Source organism: Colius striatus, chromosome 14 (genome assembly GCF_028858725.1).
Source record: "Colius striatus isolate bColStr4 chromosome 14, bColStr4.1.hap1, whole genome shotgun sequence".
NCBI classification, from domain to species: Eukaryota; Metazoa; Chordata; class Aves; order Coliiformes; family Coliidae; genus Colius; species Colius striatus.
In genome coordinates this window covers 2457825-2483513 of record NC_084772.1, presented here as the reverse complement: position 1 = coordinate 2483513, position 25689 = coordinate 2457825, and the positions used below count along the sequence as shown (strand labels likewise).

The following is a 25689-nucleotide window of genomic DNA, read 5'->3' as shown; positions in this document are numbered from 1 at the left end:
TCACTGGTGGCTGGGGACAGGTAACAGAAACCAAAGCAAAAAGGGTTATTGAGGGAAAGGACCAGGGAAATTCCTGCCCTGGAATGTGATGCCTCATATCAGCTTGAAGAGGCAGCAGGGGAGAGCTGAAGAAAGCAGGATGAGGCATGTCTGGGCTTCCAAATGCTATTTGGAGAACAAATTTCCCCTCTGGGACAGAGCCAAGCTCAAAGCAGGGTTTGTGAAGGGAAGGCAGCTCCACTCACACCAGCGGGGCCAAACCAAAGAGCAGCGAGCCAGGGCTGCGGTGCCTCCAGGGCCACCAGGGGTGACATTGGGGGAACAGCAAAACCCCCTTCTAAGGACATCCCGAGCTGTGAGAGAGGAGGTGAGGCAGCAGCAGCGACGGGAGGCTGCGGGGCAGGGCTGCAGCTGAGCTCCCGGCCACCGCCGCCCCCAGACATCCGTCCCGAGGAAAGTCCCCCCGCAGCAAAGGATGTGCCGTGTCCCCCGGGAGCCCAGCGGATGGCTGGCAGCCAGCAAACCCACCCCAAGCGCCCCCGGCCCACAGCTCAAAGCTGACGGGGGCCCGCGAGGAAGGGACATGAAAGGTGCCGCTGGGCTCGGGGAGCTCCCCCCGGGCCCCGCTCCCGGGGAAGGCTTCCGATGAGCTCCCGCAGCTGCAGGGGTCACGCAGGCTCCTGCTGCAGCACACGCTGCCATCGTGTGGCCGGCGGTGCTTCCACACGTGAAGCGCCCGTTCATCCTACCGATTGCAGCTCCTGCCCCGGGGTTCATGAAGTTGGCTGAGGAGATGGAAGTGGGAGGTGCGGCAGGGATGCTGCTGCGGGTCAGGGAGAGCTGGATGGGCTGAGAGCTCAGACAATTCACCTCTGCCACAGTAACTGCTCTGAAGAGTGGCGCGGTATTGGGAGAGCAGCCCAGCCCTTGTGTGCTGGGGGGACAAGCAGCAGGCTGTGTGTGTGCTCTTTGGGCTGGCAGCTGCAGCAGCTCAGAGTTTCAGGAGTTCCTTGGGCATGGGGTGAGGCTGCTGGCTGGGAGCTCGTGCCCAGGTGGCAGCAAGGCTCTGCTCTGGCCTGTGTGGCTGGCAGAGCACCAGCAGCCTTACACCAAGGGATCCCTGCACAAGCTCTTCCTCAACTTTGGGTTCCCATTCCATTGCAGGTGTTCAGATGTGTTCTTCTCTTGCTTTAATGCCACAGGCAGAACATGTATTGCCTGCTTCATTTCCTGAGCTGCTGATTCCCACAGTCACACATTTCTTCCTTCCATGTTCCTAGGAGAAAGAAGGTCGAGGTCTGGATTTAAGCAACGTGTTAGTGGTGACTTCATTAAACAACTCATCAGTATCCTCCTCCTAGAACAGCTGATGCTCTACTTTCCTTCCCCAGAGGAGTGCTGCTGCTTTCATTTGGACACTAAAACCCTAAAGGTCATGGGAATCAAGGTGCTGTTACATCATGGAAACTCATTCACCCTCCAGACTGTACCTGCAGAGGCCTGACCCGAGAAACATCTGTGCACTCTGGTTGCTACTCAGCGACCACAGAAGGAGACAAGTTCACCTCTGCCAGAGTAACTGCTCTGAAGAGGGGCACAGTACTGGGAGAGCAGCCCAGCCCTTGTGTGCTGGGGGGACCAGCAGCAGGCTGTGTGTGTGCTCTTTGGGCTGGCAGCTGCAGCAGCTCCCTGAAACACAGAACTGCTCAGGCACAGGGCAGCAGCGTGCAAAGAGGGAATCCCTCCAGCTCTTGCAAGGTCAGCTGCAAATTCACCACCTCCTCCCTGGCCACGTTTTGTCCCTTTAGGGGGGAGCTTTAAATCCTTTCATATGATGTTTAGTGCTACAGCTGTGTCCTGGAAGGCTCCATTTCCACCTGAGGTGTGCACAAGAGACTCCCAGCTCTGGCAGTTGCTGTGTTGCTGTGTAAATCTGCTCCCTGCCCTTTAGAAGTCTCACCTTCAGTGTGCTGAGCCCTGCAGCTCGCTTCTGGTCAGGCCACAGCTGATGTACATGGCCAAAACAACCACAAGGAGCCAGGCTGTGGCCTGGCCATGCAATGTCTCTCTTGCTTTCTGGCAGTGATGCAGCTGCAGCACTTCAGTGTGGGGCACAGCCCTTGGGCAGCGTGTCGTGCTCTGCCCGGGCCAGCACGCTGCTGCCAAGGCCTGTGGCTGCTGTGCAGCTGGGAGCAGCAGGGAGCAGCCCTGCATCTGCTGTGGGGAAACTCAGCTCCGTTGTGCTGCACCTGAGTCACACACAGGGAGAAAGCTCCCTGTGGTGTGGAGGGGAGGGAGATGATTTCAGTGCTGCTGGAGCGTTTCCAGCTTCCAGCACGTGGGTACAGATAAACATCTCTGCTCCGAGGGACTTTCACCGGCACAATGGGCTGGCCAACAAGTTCAACAAATAGCTTTCTCTGCTGCCTGTTTATGTTGCTCTGGCTTTGTCCCTTTCCATAGCCCTTCCATGCACTTCTCCCTTGCCTGGCTGCTCTCCCAGATTGCTTTTGTGGGAAAGGCTGGTGCAAAGATGTCCAAGAACAAGGCTGAGCCATCCCCATGGGCAGGCAGGGTAGGGAGCTGGAGGCAGGCAGGGCACAGGCCTTTCTCCAAATTGCCAGCTGAAGTATTTCAAGGAATCAAGGCCCTGGGGAGCTCATGTGGCAGCGAGACTCAAACCTGGAGGCTCAGCAGTGGCTGAGGAGGGGTTCAGCAGCATCAGCTCTGTGTGATGTCAAACCGAGACCTTGTGTCACCTCCCGGTCCAGCGCTGTCTGGTCCCACGAGCAGATGTCCTGGCAGCTCCTTCAGCACCCCAGCAGTCCTCACTCCTCCAGAACATGTAATCACAGAACCACAGAGTCAAAAAGAACATTCAGATCATGGAGTCCAAGCCTCAGCCCAGCGCTGCCACAGCCAGCACTGAGCCACAGCCCCCAGAGCCACAGCTACACAGCTTCAGGGGCTTCCAGGGATGGGACACGATCCACCACCTCCCTGGGGAGTGTGTGGCAAGGCTTGATGGCCCTTTTGGTGAAGACATTTCTTGTGATGTCAACCTCAACCTCCCCTGGGGCAACATGAGGTCACTTCTGTCACTTGTTAGTGGCGAGCAGAGCCTGACCCCCAGCTCCCTGCAGCCTCCTGTCAGGGAGTGTCAGAGAGGGCTCCTGGCTGCCCTCAGCCTCCTCTTCTCCAGGCTCAACACCCCCATTCCCTCAGCCCCTGCCCAGCCCCTTGTGCTCCAGCCCCTTCTCCAGCTCTGTGCCCGGCTCTGGCCACGCTGCAGCCCCTCAGTGTCCCTGTGGCAGTGAGTGAGGGGCCCAGCACTGACACAGCCCTGGAGCTGCAGCCCCTCAGTGTCCCTGTGGCAGTGAGTGAGGGGCCCAGCACTGACACAGCCCTGGAGCTGCAGCCCCTCAGTGTCCCTGTGGCAGTGAGTGAGGGGCCCAGCACTGAGCACAGCTTAACAGCAGAACCACACTTGGTATAAACCCAGTACTAACTGTGCTCCAGGGAAGCAGAAGCAGCTGCTGATGGGATTTGGTGTGTCTGTATCCAAGCACTGACCTCTCTACGACCTGCTCCCTAGTGAAGAGCTGAATGCCTCAGCCCCTCAAAGGGACAGCACCGGCTATTTCTGGTCTCTTCCTTAATGTGCAAGAAGCAAGTCCACAATGTGCCGGGCCGAGGTGTTTCCTCTCCCCCTGCCTCACGGTGCTGGCAGCGTGGCCCAGGACGCTGACACGCTTCCCACCATTGTCCCACCAGCCCGTGGCAGCCGCCGCTTCCCCTCCCGGCCCCGCCGTGCTTCTGGCGGGTGATGGAGGCGGCTCAGCTCACCCTCCCGACTCATCCCCTGGCCCCAGCCGCAGCGGTTTCTCTCCCTGTGCAACTTGATGCCTTTGGGAAGCTTTTTGCCCGGGGTGAATTTGTCACAAGCCCCGAAGGAAGCGACAAAAGGAGCGATAAACACCCAACACCCCCCACATCGCCCCCTGAGCGTGGCTGCTGTGGCCTGCGAGCGGGAGCCGCGGGCCCCGGAGCACCGAGCGGGAGCCCCTCAGCCCCTCAGAAACGAGCAGGAGCCGCGGGCCCCTCAGCCCCTCCTCAGCCCCGGAGCACCGAGCGGGAGCCACGGGCCCCTCAGCCCCGGAGCACCGAGCGGGAGCCCCTCAGCCCCGGCCCCAGCCGCCCCTGGAGCACCGAGCGGGAGCCGCGGGCCCCGGAGCCCCTCAGCCCCGGAGCACCGAGCGGGAGCCCCTCAGCCCCTCAGCCCCGGAGCACCGAGCGGGAGCCCCTCAGCCCCTCCTCACTCCTGGAGCACCGAGCGGGAGCCGCGGGCCCCGGAGCCCCTCAGCCCCGGAGCACCGAGCGGGAGCCCCTCAGCCCCTCCTCACTCCTGGAGCACCGAGCGGGAGCCGCGGGCCCCGGAGCCCCTCAGCCCCGGAGCACCGAGCGGGAGCCCCTCAGCCCCTCCTCACTCCTGGAGCACCGAGCGGGAGCCGCGGGCCCCTCAGACCCGAGCGGGAGCCGCGGGCCCCTCAGCCCAGGCTGATCCCCGGAGCACCGAGCGGGAGCCGCGGGCCCCTTAGTCCCGGAGCACCGAGCGGGAGCCCCTCAGCCCCGGAGCACCGACCGGGAGCCCCGGAGCACCGAGCGGGTCCCTCAGCCCCTCAGCCCCGGAGCACCGACCGGGAGCCCCGGAGCACCGAGCGGGTCCCTCAGCCCCGGAGCCCCGAGCGGGTCCCTCAGCCCCTCCTCAGCCCCGGAGCACCGAGCGGGAGCCCCTCAGCCCCTCCTCAGCCCCGGAGCCCCGAGCGGGAGCCGCGGGCCCAGCCAGGGCAGCGCCGTGTGGCGTGAGGCAGAGAGGCTGCGCAGCGCTGTCAGGATGGCCGAGCGGTCTAAGGCGCTGCGTTCAGGTCGCAGTCTCCCCTGGAGGCGTGGGTTCGAATCCCACTTCTGACAACGAGCGGTTGCGTTTTTTCCTTTTCTTCGGCGCGCCAACGGCGGCCTTTTATCTCTAATTAACGCTCACCCGCTAATTGGGGTTAATTGCGGTTTTGGAGCCACCCCTACGGGCAAAAAGCCACATCCCGGCGGCGCCGAAAAAGAGAAGCTGTCAGAAGTGGGATTCGAACCCACGCCTCCAGGGGAGACTGCGACCTGAACGCAGCGCCTTAGACCGCTCGGCCATCCTGACCCGCCGCCGCACGCGCCGCCCGCCGCCGCCTTCCCCGGCCCCGCCGCCACTTTGGCGACTGTCCCGCGGCTTTGGCGACTGTCCCTTGCTCCTGGTGACTGTCCCGGGGCTTTGGCGACTGTCCCTTGCTCCTGGTGACTGTCCCGGGGCTTTGGTGACTGTCCCGTGGCTTTGGCGACTGTCCCGGGGCTTTGGCGACTGTCCCGTGGCTTTGGCGACTGTCCCGGGGCATTGGCGACTGTCCCGGGGCTTTGGTGACTGTCCCGCGGCTTTGGTGACTGTCCCGCGGCTTTGGCGACTGTCCCGGGGCTTTGGTGACTGTCCCGGGGCTTTGGCGACTGTCCCGGGGCTTTGGCGACTGTCCCGGGGCTTTGGTGACTGTTGCTCCTGGTGACTGTCCCGGGGCTTTGGCGACTGTCCCGCGGCTTTGGCGACTGTCCCGGGGCTTTGGTGACTGTTCTGGGGCTTTGGCGACTGTCCCGGGGCTTTGGCGACTGTCCCTTGCTCCTGGTGACTGTCCCGTGGCTTTGGCCACTGTCCCGGGGCTTTGGTGACTGTCCCTTGCTCCTGGCGACTGTCCCTAGGGCTTGGCCACCGTCGCATTGGCTTGGCGACCGTCCCTCACGCTCGGTGACTGTCCCTTGCTCCTGGCGACTGTCCCCCGACTTTGGTGACTGTCCCTTGCTCCTGGCGACTGTCCCTTGCTCCTGGCGACTGTCCCGCGGCTTTGGCGACTGTCCCTTGAGCCTGGCGACTGTCCCAAGGGCTTGGCCACCGTCCCGTGGGCTTGGCGACCGTCCCTCCCGCTCGGTGACTGTGCCGCGGCTTTGGCGATTGTCCCGTGGCTTTGGCCACTGTCCTGGGGCTTTGGTGACTGTCCCTTGTGCCTGGCGACTGTCCCTTGCTCCTGGCGACTGTCCCGGGGCTTTGGCGACTGTCCCTTGTGCCTGGCGACTGTCCCTAGGGCTTGGCCACCGTCGCATGGGCTTGGCGACCGTCCCTCACGCTCGGTGACTGTCCCGGGGCTTTGGTGACTGTCCCTTGCTCCTGGCGACTGTCCCAAGGGCTTGGCCACCGTCGCATGGGCTTGGCGACCGTCCCTCCCGCTCGGTGACTGTGCCGCGGCTTTGGCGAGCGTCCCGCGGGCAGGGCCGGGCAGGGCAGGGCAGGGCCGGGCAGGGCAGGGCCGGGCAGGGCCGGGCAGGGTCCCGGTGCCGGTGCCGGGCATGGCGGGGCTGCCCCGCAGCAGCTCCCCGGGCTCCGCCGCCGCCGCTCTGCCCGTCCCGGACGGCGCCTTCCTCCGCTCGCCGCTCGGGCTGCTGATGGTCGCCCAGTCCGTGAGTACCGGGAAGGGGGCACCGGGGGGGACTCGGCTCGGGGAGCGGGAATCTAAGCGCATCGCCCGTTCGGGATGCTCCTCATGCCGCCATCCCCGTCCCGCTGCCGCTCTCTAACCCTAACCCGCCTCTAACCCCGAGGGACCGCGGCCCCTTCTCTCCTTCGCTGTCCAAACCGTTCGGCTGCTTGTCGCCGTGCCGTTTGCCAGCTGTACCTCATCAGGGGCCGATCCGCACGGGCATCCCCCCAGGGCACAAGCCGCTGGGTTTGGGAGGCTGGATGAAGCAGGGTGACCTCGGCTGGGCTGTGCTGGGATTGCTCCCGGGTTACCTGTGGGGCTCTCATGCTCCCTGGGTGCTCCCACTCCTCCACACTGTCCCTTTGGCAACTGCTCTCTGACAAGCCCGAGGGTCCTTGCACCGTCCAGCCAAGCACTGGCAGCACCTCTCTGCTCTTCAGCATCAGGGGCAAACTCAGAACTAACTCCTGCTGCTGCTCTCTCCTGCTGCCTGGGACCTCGGGTGCCACCTGTGTGCACAGGGGTGGCTGCAAGGGGCGGTGTGTGACCTGCCCTGCAGTGAGGGGAGTCAGTTTTCTCCCCACTCCCTTGTGTCAGGGTGGCAGCTATGAAACAGCTGCCATAGATGTGCCTCCCTGAACCAGATTTCCACCCCAGGGCATGGCTGAGCTGATTGTGAGATGGCAACAAACATCCTTAGGGAAGCACACTGCTGGGGAAGGGAGCTGCAGGAGCATCAGGAAAGAGAGATGGAGCCAAGACCAGCAGAATGGGCCTTTCAACCCCTATCTGGTCCCTCATCTCCAGCCTGTTGCTGGGACCATCCCATAAACACCCCCAGGGTGCCCCGAGCCCTGCTGCACCCCTCAGCCTCTCTGCCCAGGGCTCCCCCGTTCCTGCCCCAGCAGCCAGGGCAGGGCAGCTCCCACACGCTGCCTCCCACTCCCACAGCACACCAGGCTCTTCCCTACACATGTTGCTCCCCAAGGCACATTCTGGGATCACGAGTGGTGGAGATGGCTGGGAGTGACAAGGAGGCTTTGTCTGGGCAGGCAGCCACCAGGGCTGGGGCAGGACAAAGGCTGTTGTGTCTCCCCTGTGACAATAAGTGCTGTGGGCTTACACAGGGGCAGAGCAGCTTTCCAAAGAGCCCTTCTCCTCCCCACTGCTGGGAGAGGACTCTGCAGTTCCCCCACAGAGGGAGAGCTGAGGGCAGGACCTGGGGATGCTGGTGGCTTCCCCTGGCTTTGCCCAAATTGATCCAAACCCCAGCTGGGAACTAGAATAGGTTGCAGCTGCTGCATGTTCTCACCCCAGCTCTGCTGTGGGAGTCTCCATGGGATGTCTGGTCATGGAGAGTGCAGGGCTGGAGCCTCCTTTGCTGTGATGCAGCCAGGAGGTGAGGAAGGGTGATGAAGCAGAGCACACAGCATGCTGTGGGATCCTGGAGCACAGGCTGTGGGTGAGGCTGTAGAACCATAGAATCACAGAGTCTCAGGGGCTGGAAGGGAGCTGCAAAGCTCACCCAGTGCAACCCCCCTGGCAGAGCAGCACCACCTAGAGCAGAGCACACAGGGACTCATCCAGCTGGGGCTGAGTGTCCCCAGAGAAGGAGACTCAACAAACAAACAGGGCAACTCACAGAAAGCTCCACGTGCTTTGCAACAGCCTGTCCTTGCCAGGCCCTGGTGCTGTGTGCTGGCACCTCTGCCAGCCCCAGCATGGGTTAGGGGCTTTCTGAGTAAACAAGACAGGCACAGACTTGATGCTCCAGGGAGCTCTCCAGGGAGGGGATGGCAGAGAAGGAGGCTGCTCCCCAGCCCCATCGCTGCAGGGGAAGCAGGGCAGTGTCTGCAGAGTCCAAAGATCAGGAGCAGACACAGCACAGCAAGGGGAAAGGAAAAAGAAGAGTAAATGAAATGCCAGCTGGGCTGGGCTCTCCCATCCCCATCTGCCAAGGAGCCAAGGGCAGAGACCCATTCCCAGCCAGTGCTTGTCCCTGGGGGCTCTGCCAGGGGCTGCAGGGAGAAAACAGCTCTGCTCTGACCCAGCTTCACCTCCTTGAGCAGAGGCAGAAACAGGCTCAGCTACCTGTGGGGTTTTCATGGCTCTCTCCCCAGGCACATGCTGTGCAGTTGGACCTGGGAAGGGTGGAGGGTGAGCCCCAGACTGTGTGTACACAGCAGGTATAAACCAGGCCAGACCAGACCCAGCCAGGGCAGACCCAAGCAGCTTGTGTTTGCCTAGTTATTTTCCTTTGCCATTACCCCAGGGGAGGTGGGGGATGAGCTGGGGCCTCAGGAGGCCCCACATTCAGCTCTCACCAGGCTCGTGTGACTACCCTGAGGCAGCACCTGCACAGCCTGGCCCTGGGCATGAGGGCTTCTTGGTTTAGAGGGGACTTTTGGTGGTGAGAATGGGCAGGTTCCACCTATCCTGCCTTGCAGGACACCCCTGTACTGGCCCCTGGGGCAGCAGAACTGGGGGGACAAGCCCATCCCCAAGCAACCAGGGTCCCAGCTGGGCTCCCATCCTGAGCTGTCCCCTGGGCCCAGCTCTGGTGTGGCTCTGCTCTGCTGCAGCCAGGGCACCCAGCTGCCACAGGGGCTGGTGAGGCTGGGCTGGTGGGTGATGCTCTGCTTCCCACTCCTCATCCAAACCACTCCCCACTCAAATGCTTTCCCCATTTCACCCCACAGGTGCTGGGCTTACTGGTGTGGGCTCTCATCGCTGACACCACGTACTACCTCCATGCAGCATATGGCTGGGTGATGTTTGTGTCCATCTTCTTCTGGATATTAACAGTCCTTTTCTTCATGGTGTATCTCCTGCAGCTTCAGCTGAAGTTTTATGTCATCCCCTGGTCCCTTGTGGTATGTAACCAAGAGGGAGGGAGGTGTGTCCCAAGTGAGAGACAGCCTGGGGAGATGCAGTGAGGGGCTTCAGGCTCTGCAGGGCTGGTGGAACAAAGTTCCCTGCTCTCTGCACAATGGCACTGTTCCATTCTGCCCCTTATAGAATCATCATAGAGTGGTAGGGGCTTGGAAGGGACCTTTAGAGCTCATCCAGTGCAACCCCTTGCAGAAACAGGTCCCACCTAGATCAGGTCACACAGGAACGTGTCCAGGTGGGGTTTGAAGCCCTCCAAGGAAGGAGCCTCCACACCCTCCCTGGGCAGCCTGGGCCAGGGCTCCCTCACTCAAACACTGACACAGTTTGTCCTTGTGTTTCAATGGAACTGTTTGTGTTCCAGCTTCATCCCATCACCCCTTGTCCTGGCACTGGATACAACAGAAACAAGTGCTGCCCCAACCTCCTGACACCCACCAGTGAGATACTTGTAACTATCAATGAGCTCCCCCCTCAGTCTCCTCCAGACTGAACAGCCCCAGGTCCCGCAGCCTTTCCTCAGAAGGAAGATGCTCCAGTCCCCTCAGCATCTTGCTGTCCCTGCCCTGGCCTCTCTCCAGCAGCTCCCTGTCCCTCTGGAGCTGAGGAGCCCAGCACTGGCCCCAGGACTCCAGCTGAGCCTCAGCAGGGCAGAGCAGAGGGCAGCAGAACCTCAATTGCTTAGAAAAAGAGCCCCAAGGAGCCTGGATCCATGCAGGAATCCCAGCCAGCACGTCCCTGCTGCCAGCCTGGTGCCAGCCCAAAGCTCAGCACAGCCCTGGGCTGTTTGAAGTGCTGTCAACCTGGGCTTGTTGCAGCCTCAGGGCCTCGACCCTTCCCAGCCTCTCCAGGGGAGGAACGTGAATGTGAGCCTCTTGCTCATCCCTCACCCCAGCAGGGGCCCGAGCCCACACCCCAGGGCCTCCTCTTTGCCCTCCCCAGCTGATGATCTTCAACGCTGCAGCCACCGTCCTGTACGTCAGCGGCTTCGTGGTGTGTGCGGCCGCCGTGCAGCCCACGTCCTGGCGCCAGTGGGACTACAACCGCAGGGCTGCTGCTGCCGTGAGCGCCCTGCCCAGGGGGCAGGGGCAGGGGCATGGGCTGGGGGCATGGCTGAGGGCTGTGGGCATGGCTGAGGGCATGGCTGAGGGCTGTGAGCATGGCTGAGGGCTGTGAGCATGGACTGAGGGCTGTGGGCATGGGCTGAGGGCTGTGGGGATGGACTGAGGGCTGTGGGGATGGGCTGAGGGCTGTGGGCATGGCTGAGGGGATGGGTGAGGGCTGTGGGCATGGCTGAGGGCTGTGGGCATGGACTGAGGGCTGTAGGCATGGACTGAGGGCTGTGGGCATGGCTGGGGGCTGTGGGCATGGACTGAGGGCTGTGGGCATGGCTGTGGGCTGTGGGCATGGACTGAGGGCTGTGGGCATGGCTGAGGGCTGTGGGCATGGACTGAGGGCTGTGAGCATGGCTGAGGGCTGTGGGCATGGACTGAGGGCTGTGGTGATGGACTGAGGGCTGTGGGCATGGACTGAGGGCTGTGGGGATGGGCTGAGGGCTGTGGGGATGGACTGAGGGCTGTGGGGATGGACTGAGGGCTGTGGGGATGGGCTGAGGGCTGTGGGGATGGACTGAGGGCTGTGGGGATGGGCTGAGGGCTGTGGGCATGGCTGAGGGGATGGGTGAGGGCTGTGGGCATGGCTGAGGGCTGTGGGCATGGCTGAGGGCTGTGGGCATGGACTGAGGGCTGTGGGCATGGCTGAGGGCTGTGGGGATGGACTGAGGGCTGTGGGGATGGGCTGAGGGCTGTGGGCATGGCTGAGGGCTGTGGGGATGGACTGAGGGCTGTGGGCATGGACTGAGGGCTGTGGGCATGGCTGAGGGCTGTGGGGATGGACTGAGGGCTGTGGGCATGGCTGAGGGCTGTGGGGATGGCTGAGGGCTGTGGGCATGGCTGAGGGCTGTGGGCATGGACTGAGGGCTGTGGGGATGGACTGAGGGCTGTGGGCATGGCTGAGGGCTGTGGGGATGGCTGAGGGCTGTGGGCATGGACTGAGGGCTGTGGGGATGGACTGAGGGCTGTGGGCATGGCTGAGGGCTGTGGGGATGGCTGAGGGCTGTGGGCATGGCTGAGGGCTGTGGGCATGGACTGAGGGCTGTGGGCATGGACTGAGGGCTGTGGGGATGGACTGAGGGCTGTGGGGATGGGCTGAGGGCTGTGGTGATGGACTGAGGGCTGTGGGCATGGCTGAGGGCTGTGGGCATGGCTGAGGGGATGGGTGAGGGCTGTGGGCATGGCTGAGGGCTGTGGGCATGGCTGAGGGCTGTGGGGATGGGCTGAGGGCTGTGGGGATGGGCTGAGGGCTGTGGGCATGGCTGAGGGCTGTGGGGGTAGGTGAGGGCTGAGGGGATGGGCTGAGGGCTGTGGGGATGGACTGAGGGCTGTGGGGATGGGCTGAGGGCTGTGGGCATGGACTGAGGGCTGTGGTGATGGACTGAGGGCTGTGGGGATGGGCTGAGGGCTGTGGGCATGGACTGAGGGCTGTGGGCATGGGCTGAGGGCTGTGGGCATGGACTGAGGGCTGTGGGCATGGCTGAGGGGATGGGTGAGGGCTGTGGGCATAGACTGAGGGCTGTGGGGGCAGGTGAGGGCTGAGGGGATGGGCTGAGGGCTGTGGGGATGGACTGAGGGGATGGGTGAGGGCTGTGGGCATGGACTGAGGGCTGTGGGGGTAGGTGAGGGCTATGGGGATGGGATGAGGGGATGGGTGAGGGCTGTGGGGGCAGATGAGGGGATGGGTGAGGGCTATGGGGATGGGATGAGAGGATGGGGTGAGTGCTGTGGGCATGGCTGAGGGCTGTGGGGGCAGGTGAGGGGATGGGGTGAGGGGATGGGTTGTGGGCTATAGGGATGAGGTGTGTGCTGTGGGGCTGGGTGAGGGCTGTGGGGCTGGGTGAGGGCTGTAGGGATGAGGTGTGTGCTGTGGGGCTGGGTGAGGGCTGTAGGGATGAGATGTGTGCTGTGGGGCTGGGTGTGTGCTGTGGGGCTGGGTGAGGGCTGAGGGGATGAGGTGTGTGCTGTGGGGCTGGGTGAGGGCTGTAGGGATGAGGTGTGTGCTGTGGGGCTGGGTGAGGGCTGTAGGGATGAGATGTGTGCTGTGGGGCTGGGTGAGGGCTGTGGGGCTGGGTGAGGGCTGTAGGGATGAGGTGTGTGCTGTGGGGCTGGGTGAGGGCTGAGGGGATGGGGTGTGTGCTGTGGGGCTGGGTGTGTGCTGTGGGGCTGGGTGAGGGCAGCAGGGCTGAGGCTCACGTGCAGGATGTGCTCCTCTTGCAGTTCTTTGCCTGCCTGGTGATGGTCAGCTACGGGCTCAGCACCTTCTTCAGCTTCCGTGCCTGGAAGGGGCTGGGCAGCAACGCGGCCACCAGCCAAGTGAGTGACCACGCATAGGGAGCAGCTGGCACAGCCCAGCCAGGGCCAGCTCCTGCCAGGCCCCGTGCCCTGGGGCCTCCTTTGCCACCAGGTCTCGTGGTGGTGGCTGTGCTGTGTGGCTGCTGCTCTGTGGTGTCCTGTGATGCTTCCAGATGTGTCCCACGGCACAAGCCCAGCAGCAGCGACCCCACGCCGGGAGGACACGGCTGAGGCTCCTGCCCGTCCTTGGGGCTCACCCACATGCTCCACTGAGGGGGCTCAGCCAGCTGGGCACACCCCCATACTAAAACTCACTGACCCCAGCCCAGGCTCCCCCCTCTGCTCACTCCCAGTGTCAGTAATTGCAATTAACACGAGAGCTAGCTGGAGGATGTAGCCTAAGCAAAGGGAGAAGCCTCAGCTCTTGCTGTGTTGATCCCTAAAACTGCCAAGCACAGATTACATGCTTTAAATAAAAACCTTCCTCAATCTGGCACTGGAGTCTGTCAAAAACACAGCTGCCTTGGGACAAGGGGTGTGCTAAACAGGCTTCATGCAGTTACACAGGCCCTGCCTGGTGGAAAAGGCTGCAAAGCAGGGGGTACTGTGGGAACAGGAGCCCACAGGGAGGGGTGAGGCACAGAGGCACTGCAGGAAACACAGACAGGATTCCCCATCCATACAAGGATTCATCCCCAAAGGGCTTTGTAGCCACCAACACAACATGAGACCTTCCTTTAAGTACAACAGAACCCCCTTTGGAAGGGAAGAGCCTGAGGTGTTCACCCACACTACCGTCCATGTAAGTGAGCAATTGTAATTGGGAAGGAAGGAAGGGCTGGCAGGGCCCTGCAGAGCTGCTGCAGCCCCAGCCCCTGCTCCAGCAGCTTCCCCTGGCTCAGGGGCACAGCAACGTGTCCAGCTGGGGTTGGAAACCTCCTGAGAAGGAGCCTCCACACCCTCCCTGGGCAGCCTGGGCCAGGGCTCCCTCACCTCAGCACCAAAGCACTTGCTCCTCCTGGGCCAGGGGAACTGTTTGTGTCCCAGCCTGTGCCCATCACCCCTTGTGCTGTCCCTGGGCACCACAGAGCAAAGCCCATTCCCAGCCTCCTGACACCCACCCTTGAGGCATTTCTCAGCATTGCTGAGGTGCCCCTGAGCTCAGGCTTCTGTTCCCCAGGCTCAACAGCCCCAGAGCTGCAGCCTTTCCTCCTCACACACATGTTCCAGCCCCTCAGCATCTTGCTGGCCCTGCCCTGGCCTCTCTCCACCAGTTCCCTGTCTCTCCTGAGCTGGGGAGCCCAGACCTGGCCACAGGACTCCAGATGAGGCCTCCCCAGGACAGAACCTCCCTGGCCCTGCTGCCCACACTCCTCTTGATGCCCCTTCCCTGCTGCCAAAGGGCATCTCCCACCCTGCAGCCCCCTGCAGCCAGGTGCTGTGGAGGGTTCTGTGCACAGCCCCCTGCCTCTCCCTGCTCCTTCAGGACATCAGCTGAATCCCAGCCAGCTGCAAAGATGTGCCTGGGGTTTTGGAGCTGGCTCAGGGGTGCTTTCCTCAGCAAGTCACCCAGCTCCTTAGCAGTGGTTGCTGCAAGATGCAGGGCTGCTCCCTGCTGCTCCCAGCTGCACAGCAGCCACAGGCCTTGGCAGCAGCGTGCTGGGCCAGGCAGAACACGACACGCTGCCCAAGGGCTGTGCCCCACACTGAAGTGCTGCAGCTGCATCACTGCCAGAAAGCAAGAGAGACATTGCATGGCCAGGCCACAGCCTGGCTCCTTGTGGTTGTTTTGGCCATGTACATCAGCTGTGGCCTGACCAGAAGCGAGCTGCAGGGCTCAGCACACTGAAGGTGAGACTTCTAAAGGGCAGGGAGCAGATTTACACAGCAACACAGCAACTGCCAGAGCTGGGAGTCTCTTGTGCACACCTACAGGTGGAAATGGAGCCTTCCAGGACACAGCTGTAGCACTGAACATCATATGAAAGGATTTAAAGCTCCCCCCTAAAGGGACAAAACGTGGCCAGGAGGGAGGCAGTGAATTTGCAGCTGACCTTGCAAGAGCTGGAGGGATTCCCTCTTTGCACGCTGCTGCCCTGTGCCTGAGCAGTTCTGTGTTTCAGGGAGCTGCTGCAGCTGCCAGCCCAAAGAGCACACACACAGCCTGCTGCTGGTCCCCCCAGCACACAAGGGCTGGGCTGCTCTCCCAGTACTGTGCCCCTCTTCAGAGCAGTTACTCTGGCAGAGGTGAACTTGTCTCCTTCTGTGGTCGCTGAGTAGCAACCAGAGTGCACAGATGTTTCTCGGGTCAGGCCTCTGCAGGTACAGTCTGGAGGGTGAATGAGTTTCCATGATGTAACAGCACCTTGATTCCCATGACCTTTAGGGTTTTAGTGTCCAAATGAAAGCAGCAGCACTCCTCTGGGGAAGGAAAGTAGAGCATCAGCTGTTCTAGGAGGAGGATACCGATGAGTTGTTTAATGAAGTCACCACTAACACGTTGCTTAAATCCAGACCTCGACCTTCTTTCTCCTAGGAACATGGAAGGAAGAAATGTGTGACTGTGGGAATCAGCAGCTCAGGAAATGAAGCAGGCAATACATGTCCTGCTTGTGGCATCAAAGCAAGAGAGGAACACATGTGAACACCTGCAATGGAATGGGAACCCAAAGTTCAGGAAGAGCTTGTGCAGGGATCCCTTGGTGTAAGGCTGCTGGTGCTCTGCCAGCCACACAGGCCAGAGCAGAGCCTTGCTGCCACCTGGGCACGAGCTCCCAGCCAGCAGCCTCACCCCATGCCCAAGGAACTCCTGAAACTCTGTGCTTTGCCTCTCAGGAGGCCTCAAAGCCCAGCTGAAGCTGTTCCTGCTGCTCTGACACAACCTGTCTCTCCTCAGTCTGTTTTCACAGAGTTGACAGGGGTGGGGGGAAGCAGCCAAGGGCTCAGCTCTCACATCTTGGATCCTTTTGCTCCTCTGTCCTCAGACATGCCTTGCCAGACACTGGAGAGTGTTTGCAGGTATGGAATTGCCCTGGGAAAAAGCTCATTCTAAAACCTTCATACTTGTGTTTGTTTCTACAGCCTGGATAGAGAGAAGAAAGACAAATGGAATGAGCTTAACCAGCTAGGTTTGGATTGGCAGGGAAAAAAAGAGGAGGAAAAATAATCCCAGAATGGTCAAGGTGGGCAGGAAGCTCTGGAGGTGATCTGGGCCAAAGCCTGTGCTAAAGCTGGGCCACTCAGGCCCATGTCCAGGTGGCTTTTGGTTACCTCCAAAGATGGAGACTCCACAACCTCTCTGGGCAACCTGTGCCAGTGCTCAGTCACCCTCAGTGTTCCCTTCTGCTCACTTGGGATTCACAGAATCACAAGGGCTGGAAGGGACCTGCAGAGCTCACCCAGTGCAACCCCCCTGCCAGAGCAGCAGCACCTAGAGCAGGGCACACAGGGACTCATCCAGCTGGGCTGGAATGTCTCCAGAGCAGGAGCCTCCACAGCCCATCTGGGCAGCCCCTGCCAGTGCTCCCTCACCTCAGCAGGGAACAAATTCTTCCTTGTGTTGCTTTGGAACCTCTTCTGTTCCAGCTTGTCCCCATTGCCCCTTGTCAGCCCTCAAAGATGCAGCCAGTGTGTGTTTCTGACCTGTGCCTTGTACCAGCTCCACTCATGCTTTCTGGAAACTATTAAACTGTGCATTTTGAGTTGAAGTAGCCACTCCCTGAAGTTCTTTCCCTTTTGAGCCTGGTACAGCCTTGGAATAAATGCAGCTACCTACTGTATTAACACTCCCTTGGGTTACTCTCAGGCAGACCTAAGCAAAGCCAACAGCCATTCTGCTGCTGAAAATCAACAATGAGACATACTCACAGCTCTGTAATCCAAGAACATTTCTTTGAATGCCAGGAAGTCAGTAAATGTGAGAAGCATGTCAAATATGTCACCTGCCATCTCATCTTTGTGCTGCCTACAGAGAGAAGTTGGGGGGTTAGAAAACTGTGTGGGAAAGAAATTCCTTGTTTTAAAATGGTGTGAGGGCAAAAAGGATCCCAGGAAAAGCAGAACAGCAGCAGAACCTCAACAAGAATGTTACTACAGGCCTAGCACCATCCCAAACTTTAACTAAGTAAGTATATTATCCTTAACTAAATCCAAGACCTAAGAGTATCACATCAGCCCTTGAAAACCAGCCACAGAAACAGAAGTGACACTCAACTTGCATGTAGCAATTTACCTTGAGCAGGGAAGCAGCCAGGCAGTCCCTGGGAAGGTGAGAAAGGCTGGGAGAGGCACAGACTGCTCACACACATCCTTGAAGAATGAGGGACTGTAGTGACAATACCTAGTAGAGGACTTTTGATGAAAGCACTTTGGAAGAAAGGCTCTGTGCTGCCATATCAGCACATTTCAACAGGACTTTCTTAACAGTCATGGGATGGGGTGTTTTGTGGGTTTGGGTTGTGTTTGTTTGTCTAAATTGTTCTATTGTAATCAGAAAGAGCTTTGCCTGAAACAGTCTCACTCCTAAGTGTACTGTGGGCACTCAGAATAACTTCCCAGTGTCTTATTGAAAAGAGAAAACAAACTAAACCCAACTTGACTCAGATATTTTCAGGTGCTCAGTTCCCAGTGACACTTGATTTCCTTATTCAAGGGGAAATGCTGTGAGTTTTCAAAAGTGATCTCTTGATGCAGCTCTGGCTCAAGTGACCAAATACAAAAGCTTCAGACAGCCCAAACTCCTCTCCAAATGCCCTGGATGGGCACTGCACTAAAGCCATCCCACCACATGGCTCCTGAGACTGCCAGGCTACTGAAGTGGCCAACACAGAGCCTGGCAGAAACAAATGAGACCTAACTTTTAAGGGTCTGGCCTCAAAATGACAATGATTATGAAAATCTCCAGTGCTCTCATTCCCATTTCTCTTGTAAAACCCAGTACCTCTCAGCATGGCAGCTCAGGCATTTAGAGAAGCAAGACATGCTGAAGGCAAGAGAAGTGGTCACTCATTGCCTCCATCAACACCTTTGGTTATGAACTGAAGAGGAACATCTTTCTAAAGGCAGAGCTCTCAATGTCAGACTTCCTCTAGGTAAAGAGTTAATTGTGAGGCACATGAGCTGCCTCCCAGGCAAGAGCAAAGCAGAGACTTACTGCAGGGATATGGTGAAAGCAGTCATACTGAAACCAGGGATCCGATCCAGCAGCTTCTCTTCAATGTATTTCTCTACTAAAGAGATCTGAAAAAAAAAGGCCAAACCCAAAGAAACCAGCCCTATAACATCACAGAATCACACAATGGTGGGGGCTGGAAGGGACCTTTAGACATCATCCAGTCCAACCCCCCTGCAGAAGCAGCTCCCACCTAGATCAGGTCACACAGGAACGTGTCCAGCTGGGGTTTGAAGCCCTCCAAGGAAGGAGCCTCCACACCCTCCCTGGGCAGCCTGGGCCAGGGCTCCCTCACCTCAGCACCAAAGCACTTGCTCCTCCTGGGCCAGGGGAACTGTTTGTGTCCCAGCCTGTGCCCCTTCCCCCTTGTCACCACAGAGCAAAGCCCATCCCCATCCTCCTGACACCCACCCTTGAGGCATTTCTCAGCATTGCTGAGGTGCCCCTGAGCTCAGGCTTCTCTTCCCCAGGCTCAACAGCCCCAGGGCTGCAGCCTTTCCTCCTCACACACATGTTCCAGCCCCTCAGCATCTTGCTGGCCCTGCACTGGCCTCTCTGCAGCAGTTCCCTGTCCCTCCTGAGCTGGGGAGCCCAGCACTGGACACAGGACTCCAGATGAGGCCTCCCCAGGGCAGAGTAAAATTCAGGAGCAGGTTTTAAAACAGAGCATCCTCCTTCCACTGACACTTTGTATTATCCTCATTGGGCAAACAACTGCAGGTTCCCAAGCTGAGCACTGCTAGTTCCAGTACCCACACAGCACTGCTGAGGCACAGAGCTGAACAGCTTTGCTGGGCATGTTGCTGAGAACAAACACTGACTATTTGTACTGAGTAACAAATCATTCTGAGCTCATTTAAGGCTACTGACTAGTAGTTCCATAATTATGCTTTGCATGAAGAGTGTAACTGAAGTGTCCAATACAAGAAACAATCCAACTGGAAAAGAACAAACTCTGATGCATGTAAACACAGTATTGACTATAGCAAAAGGCTAAACACCCAGTTAAGAGAGTTACATGACTTCCAAAACACCCACAGAAATTTTCAGGTGAAGAGACAGGCACACAGAGCTCCAGAGAACACCTTTCTTTCTCACAGAGCAAGACTGTGCCTCAGAAAGGGGCAGTGGGCAGGCAGCAGGCAGGGCAGCAGGCAGCACATTGGCTCTGCTCCATGTAAACCCAATATTTAGTAAAGGAGGCACCTCCAGGACCTGACACTGGCCTCAATGCAAATGTGGCTGAAAACCAGGGAGAAGCATCTTACATATTCATTAAAAATGCTGGTATAGATGAGCTTGTTTTCTTCTGAATCATCAAACTCCTGGTAGTGCTTCTCCATAAAAGTCCTCTGTAGTAACTGGAAATCATCATCTGGGCCACAACAAGAATGCATCATACAATTAGTTTAGTCATCCTTTGTGTGACACAAGCCCCACATTCACCAGCCCTCAGCTTCCCTCTTGGAAGCACAGAGCCCTGCACACGTGCAGAGCAGTCACAGCATTGCCACAGCTGCTGGGCCACCATTGCTGACTTGGCTGGACCCTTATAAGTTTTATTTACACTTAGCAGGAGCAAAAAAGTCCTGCTTTATGTTTTATTGGTGAGGTTATTCATTCTGAACCCCTCTCTTTGGGCTCTCAAGTCAGCAAAAGACCTGTGGTGTCTGATAAAGTCAATACCTCTTCCCTACAAGAAGTCAAAATACCTTCTTTTTCCTTAAAGACCTACGAATGAAATCCCTGAAGATCTTTGTTTCCAGTTGGGAAAGGCAACAAGGAGCAAAATGAACACAACAGGTCCCCACAGAATTCAACAGGACAGGTGTAAAGTCCACTGATACACAGGGTTAGACTACAGCAGTCTCAGCTTTCTAAACCTTAACACACTCCAAATCTGTTGGTATTTCTACAACAGAAGCAGGAAGCTGAGGCTGCAGGATCTGCATCTCTCTGGGAAGGATGTGGTCAAAAAGAGAAGATGCTGTTGCTGTGACAGACGATGGGCGACTGGCATCAAGCCCACCCTGGCATCCTGTGAACTCCTTCCTCACACACACTGGCTTATCAGTGAAATGATGGTGCTGAGAATTCAGCACCTTTTCATGCCCAAGCTCACACCATGAGATTGGCACCTGCAGGAAAATAAGGAAAGGCTGGAGAGGGCTGTGAACACGCTCAATGACCTGCTGCAGCAAAATACACCCCTCATTCCCATTGTTGCCTGGCCCTGTGCCTTGGCCAAGCAGAACATCTGTGCTGGGATAACACAGGGCTGGGATAGACACAGAGGCAGACTATGCTGGACATCCCTGCCCTGCTGTGAGAAAGAGCAAAGGCCAGAGGCAAACGCTGCCTGCGCAAGGCCCCGACACACAGGCGCAATCAGTGATCCTCTGGCAAGGGCTGAGCTCCACGCTGCCTGCTTCAGGGATCCCCTGCTTGGCCAGCTAAGCAAACAAAGGTGCTGTTAGATCCCAGGTATGGCTCTGTGGTGGGTGCTGTGCCCTGCCTGTGCCCCCTCACACAGTGCCCAACAGCTCCTGCCACCTTACAGCCGTGGCACATGTGTGACCAAATCGACTCGGGGCAGTCTCTGAAAGGGAAAGGTGGCATGGTGTGATGATCCCAGCCTCCAGTCGTGCCATGCTGCTGCACAAACAGGGGACAGAGACCACCCTTGGTGTTCAGAAGGGACAGGACAGGGAGGGAGGTGCTTCAGCTGTGGCACAGGCACCTCGTGGTGCAGGTGACAAACAGCTGCTTACAACGAGAGGCCTGGGCAAGCTGTGGCAGCTGCCAAGCACATCCTGACAAACACAACAGGAGAGGTTCAGGCAGAGCTGGGGCAGGGAACAACCTCTCCCAGCCCCTCCCATTGCCTCTATAAGAGGGTATAAAAGAAAGCTTTGGTTCCTAAGGGACATGTCCCTGTTTGTTTCAGCCTATTGCAGTGGTGCAGAGAGTTGTCAACACTCTCACTGTTGTGCAAACAGCACACAAGAGACTTTGGTGTCTGTTTTCACTATGCTACAGGTAAGGGGTGATGGGAATAAAGGAAGGAATCACAGAATCTTAAGCTCATCCAGTGCAGCCCCCCTGCCAGAGCAGCAGCACCTAGAGCAGGGCACACAGGAGCTCATCCAGCTGGGTTGGGATGTCTCCAGAGAAGGAGCCTCCACAGCCCATCTGGGCAGCCCCTGCCAGTGCTCCCTCACCTCAGCAGGGAAAAAATTCTGCCTTGTGTTGCTTTGGAACCTCTTCTGTTCCAGCTTGTCCCCATTGCCCTTTGTCCTGTCATTGGCCATCACTGGGCACAGCCTGGCTCCAGCCTCCTCACACCCACCCTTGATGGGTTTGTAACATGAATGAGCTCACCCCTCAGCCTCCTCCAAGCTGCAGAGCCCCAGCTCCCTCAGCCTTTCATCACAAGGCAGATGCTCCACTGCATCATCTCTGTGGCCCTGCACTGAACTCTCTCCAGCAGCTCCCTGTCCTTCTGCAACTGAGGGGCCAGAACTGGACACAATATCCCAGATGTGGTCACAAGGGCAGAGCAGAGGGGCAGCAGAACCTCTCTGACCCACAGCCCTTCTAACCCACCCCAGGCTGCCACTGGCCTCTTGCCCACAAGGGCTCGTTGCTGGCTCATCTCATCCTGCTGCCCACCAGCACCTCCAGCTCCCTTTCCCCTGTGCTGCTCTCCAACAGCTCATTGCCCAGCCTGTGCTGGTACATGGGGTTGTTCTTTCCCAGATACAACACTCTCCCCTTGCCCTTGCTGAATGTCATTAGATTTCTCTGTGCCCATCCCTCCAGCCTGTCCAGGTCTCATTGAATGGCAGCACAGCCTCTGGGGTGTCAGCCACTCCCCACAGTTTAGTGTCATCAGCAGACTTGCTGTCAGTGCCTCTGTTCCCTCAGCAAGGTCACTACTGAAGAGATGGAACAGTACTGGTCCCAGCACCGAGCCCTGAGGGACTCCACTGGATACAGGCCTCCAGCTAGACCCTGCCACATTGATCACCACTCTTTGCCTTCTTCCCTTCAACCAATCCACCTCACTACCTCATCATCCAGCCCACACTGTCTCGCTTTTGCCACGAGGATGCTGTGTTAGACAGTGTCAAATGCTTCCAGGAACATGTTTAGCACTCATCTCATTGTCTTGCAGAACTTACCCATTATGATATCCTCCAGATAGCCAACAACTGCATCAAACTGTGCATTGGAAGAGGAGGAGCTGAAAGCAAAGACAGTCCTGCATAAACATATTTAAACCACAGCAGTAAAAAACCCAAAGTTAAAAAGCCTTAACAAGCAAAAATAAGCCCAGTAGTTACAAGGCCATGGAGCAATCTCCTAGTTTCAACCTACAAAACAATCCATGACACTGGTAAAGCTGCTTCCTGGGGCTCCTCAGCAGGCTTCTACTGTGATTTCCCCTGGTAGGTCCCTAGAAATGTTGCTTTACTGGCATTACTGATATGGTAATTCCAGTCCTGGTGCAGAAGGATGTAAAAGGTGTCATTAGAACAGCAACTGAAGCCTTTTCCAACCCACAAACTCCAGCTGCTACTTCAAGCTTTCCTCCTGCTCTCTTCCCTGCGTGGCTCTACCTGGTGATCACAGAACTCTAGACACTCCAGAGGGTATTTTGGGGAAGTGCTTGAGCTCAGTGTGCACACAGGCATTGAAACAACTGAAGGAACTTAAATGTACCAGCCCTGCAGGACTCTGGATCCCTCTGTGAAATCCATTAGTGTGCAGCTTGTGCACACACAGGATATAATCCACTCTCCTGTAGTCTTGAAGAGATGAGAGACAGGCTTTTCCTCACACCTGAGGGAAACAGGTCTCAGGGGATAACTGTCTTTAAGATGAGCTTTGCTGAGTGAAAACACCACTGAAATGGAATGAAAATGAAATGCCTCTCTGTTTCCCTTTCAAACTTCTCTTTAGTAACCAGAGCAGAATGCTCTTTCAGGTTAAAGTTTTACAAAACTCATTAAGGTTAATTTGCTACCAAATGATAGTCCCATGAAAACAAGCCAACATCACTTTAACTGAGAGCTTAATGAGCCACAGGGTTCATTGTGAGCAGGAGAAATGAGAAGATGTTTGACATGAAAGGGTGTCTGATCCCCACACAAGGTTCTAGCAACCTTCCTGAGCTGTTAGGAAAGAGAAAAGGCAAGGCTAGGGAGTGGCAAAGTGTGCTACATCAGCAGGAGAGGAGCTGACCCAGCAGGGCTGAAGCTCATCACTTCTCTTCTATGTGCAAGGACAGGAGGCTTCACACCAGATAACTCCCACTGGTGTTTTCCTCCTCCAAATAAGCTGTGCTAATAGAGTTTATCCCAACAGCAACAAAGTATTTGAAGTATTAATTGAAACTCTGCTTTATCTGTTAGGAAAACAAAAGGATTTTAGCTGTTTCAGAACAGAGATTCCATCTCTCTCTACAACACATGTCTGAAGAAACACTTTGGGGAGTCTGAAGGCTCCCCAAAGCTGTGGTTTAAACCTCTGGCCTCAGCATGAGGCCAGCACAGCCCATGCTGCCCAAGCAGCCCAGGAAACACGTGGCCTCTCAGCCCACACGAGTGCCACAAACCAACCAAATCGATGAAGCAGAGCAGCACAGGCACTGGCACACATCCCCTGCTCTCAGGAGAAGGCTCTGCCAGACAAACATGGGGCAAACCAACATCTACCAGGGTTAGGTTTGGTTGAGGCCATCTGTAAAAGGTGTCACATGCCTAGAAGGAGCATGTTCAACCACACAGGGAATCTCTGAGCCTGTGATGTCAGCCAACACACACTTGAAAAGGAGAGAGACATGTTGAATTTAAAATGAGCACAATTCCTCCCCTCCACTAACTTTCAGCCCTGCAGAGCTTATGTTGATCTCTCAGGGCTACCTGGTGCTATGCTCACCACAGTGATATCGAGTCAGACTTCACCTAAGCTCTGAGCTGACTTTATCCCCTCCTGGAGTGTTGCATTCTGTGCCCTCATCCTCCCCAAGAGGCAGAACAAGCTGAGAGGTGTGGTGGCAATTCCTTCATGTGATTATGCTCCTGGCAAGACAGCAACCAGCTTGGGGAAAATCTGCCACAAAGTGCAGCATACTCACATGGCTACACCAAGGTTTTCTTCATCAGGAGCCTCCATCATTACCACATGAGCAGTGTGAGGGAGAGGCCCCCTGTACACTGCTGCTGTTAGTGACAATTCCTTCCTTTTGGAAGTGCTAAGGAATAAAAAGCTGGCATTAACACAGATCCAGTTGTTCAATTGCCCTGTACACTGCTCAAACAGCAAATCAAGAGAGAATCTTTCATGGTGAGATGCAGAGATTTCAAAATCCTGCTCTTCCAAAGGCACTGCTAATTCTTCTCTGTAATCATCTCAGTTCTCTTTCTCTACCACAGAGAATGGGCTCAAACCCACACACACCTGCACTCTGTCTCTGTAAAAGAGTTTCAGATGATCTTTACATCTTTTCTCCTGAAGCCTCTATGACTATTATAGAGACATGAGAAAATGAAGCCAGAAGATGCCATCCTGGTCCAGTGCACGTCAGAGAGCTCACAGGCCAGGCTTGGGATGGCAGTGCCATATGCCAGGCCAGGCCCTTGGCTCTGAGGAGCTGCTGACCCATCACCCAGGACAGGGCACACAGCACCTGAGGGCTGCTGGAGACGGCCCAGCTGGCTTCAGGGTGTGTGCTGGGGACACCCTGCTCCTGCAGCTCTTAGAGAATGGTTGGGGGGGGGGGGGGATGGAAGGGCCCTGCAGAGCTGCTGCAGCCCCAGCCCCTGCTCCAGCAGCTTCCCCTGGCTCAGGGGGCACAGCAACGTGTCCAGCTGGGGTTGGAAACCTCCTGAGAAGGAGCCTCCACACCCTCCCTGGGCAGCCTGGGCCAGGGCTCCCTCACCTCAGCATCAAAGCACTTGCTCCTTGTGTTTAAGTGGAGCTGTTTGTGTTGCAGCCTGTGCCCGTTCCCCCTTGTGCTGTCCCTGGGCACCACAGAGCAAAGCCCATCCCCATCCTCCTGACACCCACCCTTGAGGCATTTCTCAGCACTGCTGAGGTGCCCCTGAGCTCAGGCTTCTCTTCCCCAGGCTCAACAGCCCCAGCCTTTCCTCCTCACCCTTGCTGGGTTATACCCAGCACCGGCCTCTCTCCAGCAGCCTGCTGAAGTGAGGCGACAGCTGTACGGCATCGCCCCAGGGCACAGGGGGATGAACGCGACCCTCGCCCCGCCCCCGGCCGCTCTTTGCTCCTGGGCAGAGCGAAGCCCTCAGCCCTGCCCCTCCTCAGGGGCCCCTGTACGCGGCCCGCCTCACCTCCCGCCTCTCAGCGCGACCCAGGCGACCGGCCCCTCATCTTCCGTCTGCCAAAGGCGTCCGTGTGAGCCGCCCCGCCAGCCGCCCCGCCAGCCGCCCGCGCTCCCCGAGGGCCAGGCCGGAGGCTCCCGCGTCAGGCCCCGCCGCCGCTCACGCCATGGCGCGCGCCCCGGCCCCTAGCAACGGCTCCTTCCGCTCCGCGCGCAGCCAATCGGAGAGCAGAGCCGCCCGCCGCTCCGCGCGCAGCCAATCGGAGAGCAGAGCCGCCCGCCCGAGGCCCGCCCACGGCCCAATGGGAGAGC

The 25689-nt window shown here is 58.0% G+C and overlaps 2 protein-coding genes and 2 non-coding genes across 4 annotated transcripts; 2 read left to right on the top strand and 2 right to left on the bottom strand.

The window, feature by feature from the left end:
* The first annotated feature begins 4888 nt into the window (after positions 1-4888).
* TRNAL-CAG (transfer RNA leucine (anticodon CAG)) lies at positions 4889-4971 on the top strand. The gene has a single exon. It is a non-coding gene; the product is annotated as a tRNA-Leu (tRNA).
* A 152-nt stretch (positions 4972-5123) lies between these two features.
* Positions 5124-5206, bottom strand: TRNAL-CAG (transfer RNA leucine (anticodon CAG)). Its single transcript has one exon. It is a non-coding gene; the product is annotated as a tRNA-Leu (tRNA).
* Positions 5207-6432: 1226 nt separating this feature from the next.
* Positions 6433-13112, top strand: PLLP (plasmolipin). The gene is made up of 4 exons (XM_062007692.1): positions 6433-6543; positions 9263-9436; positions 10395-10514; positions 12785-13112. The coding sequence occupies exons 1-4, from the start codon at positions 6433-6435 to the stop codon at positions 12896-12898; spliced, it is 519 nt and encodes a 172-aa protein (XP_061863676.1). The 3' UTR covers positions 12899-13112.
* Positions 13113-14897: 1785 nt separating this feature from the next.
* On the bottom strand, positions 14898-25550 carry ARL2BP (ADP ribosylation factor like GTPase 2 binding protein). Its single transcript, XM_062007541.1, has 7 exons — positions 25388-25550; positions 24172-24288; positions 22214-22275; positions 19298-19404; positions 18012-18097; positions 16727-16823; positions 14898-15391 (listed from the first exon to the last, which is right to left on the bottom strand). Exons 2-7 carry the CDS (start codon positions 24210-24212, stop codon positions 15311-15313), a joined length of 474 nt encoding a protein of 157 aa, XP_061863525.1. The 5' UTR covers positions 24213-24288; positions 25388-25550; the 3' UTR covers positions 14898-15310.
* Positions 25551-25689: the final 139 nt, after the last annotated feature.

Bases quoted from the DNA above. Each gene is read 5' to 3' on its own strand.
- PLLP (XM_062007692.1), top strand. From the start codon at position 6,433: ATGGCGGGGCTGCCCCGCAGCAGCTCCCCGGGCTCCGCCGCCGCCGCT. The intron at 6,544-9,262 runs GTGAGTACCGGG...TTCACCCCACAG, and splicing joins TGCTGATGGTCGCCCAGTCC to GTGCTGGGCTTACTGGTGTG. The intron at 9,437-10,394 runs GTATGTAACCAA...TGCCCTCCCCAG, and splicing joins TCATCCCCTGGTCCCTTGTG to CTGATGATCTTCAACGCTGC.
- ARL2BP (XM_062007541.1), bottom strand. From the start codon at position 24,212: ATGATGGAGGCTCCTGATGAAGAAAACCTTGGTGTAGCCAT. The intron at 19,405-22,213 runs GTAAGTTCTGCA...GTTGTGGCCCAG, and splicing joins TCTGGAGGATATCATAATGG to ATGATGATTTCCAGTTACTA. The intron at 15,392-16,726 runs GTGAGTATGTCT...CCATGTTCCTAG, and splicing joins TGTTCTTGGATTACAGAGCT to GAGAAAGAAGGTCGAGGTCT.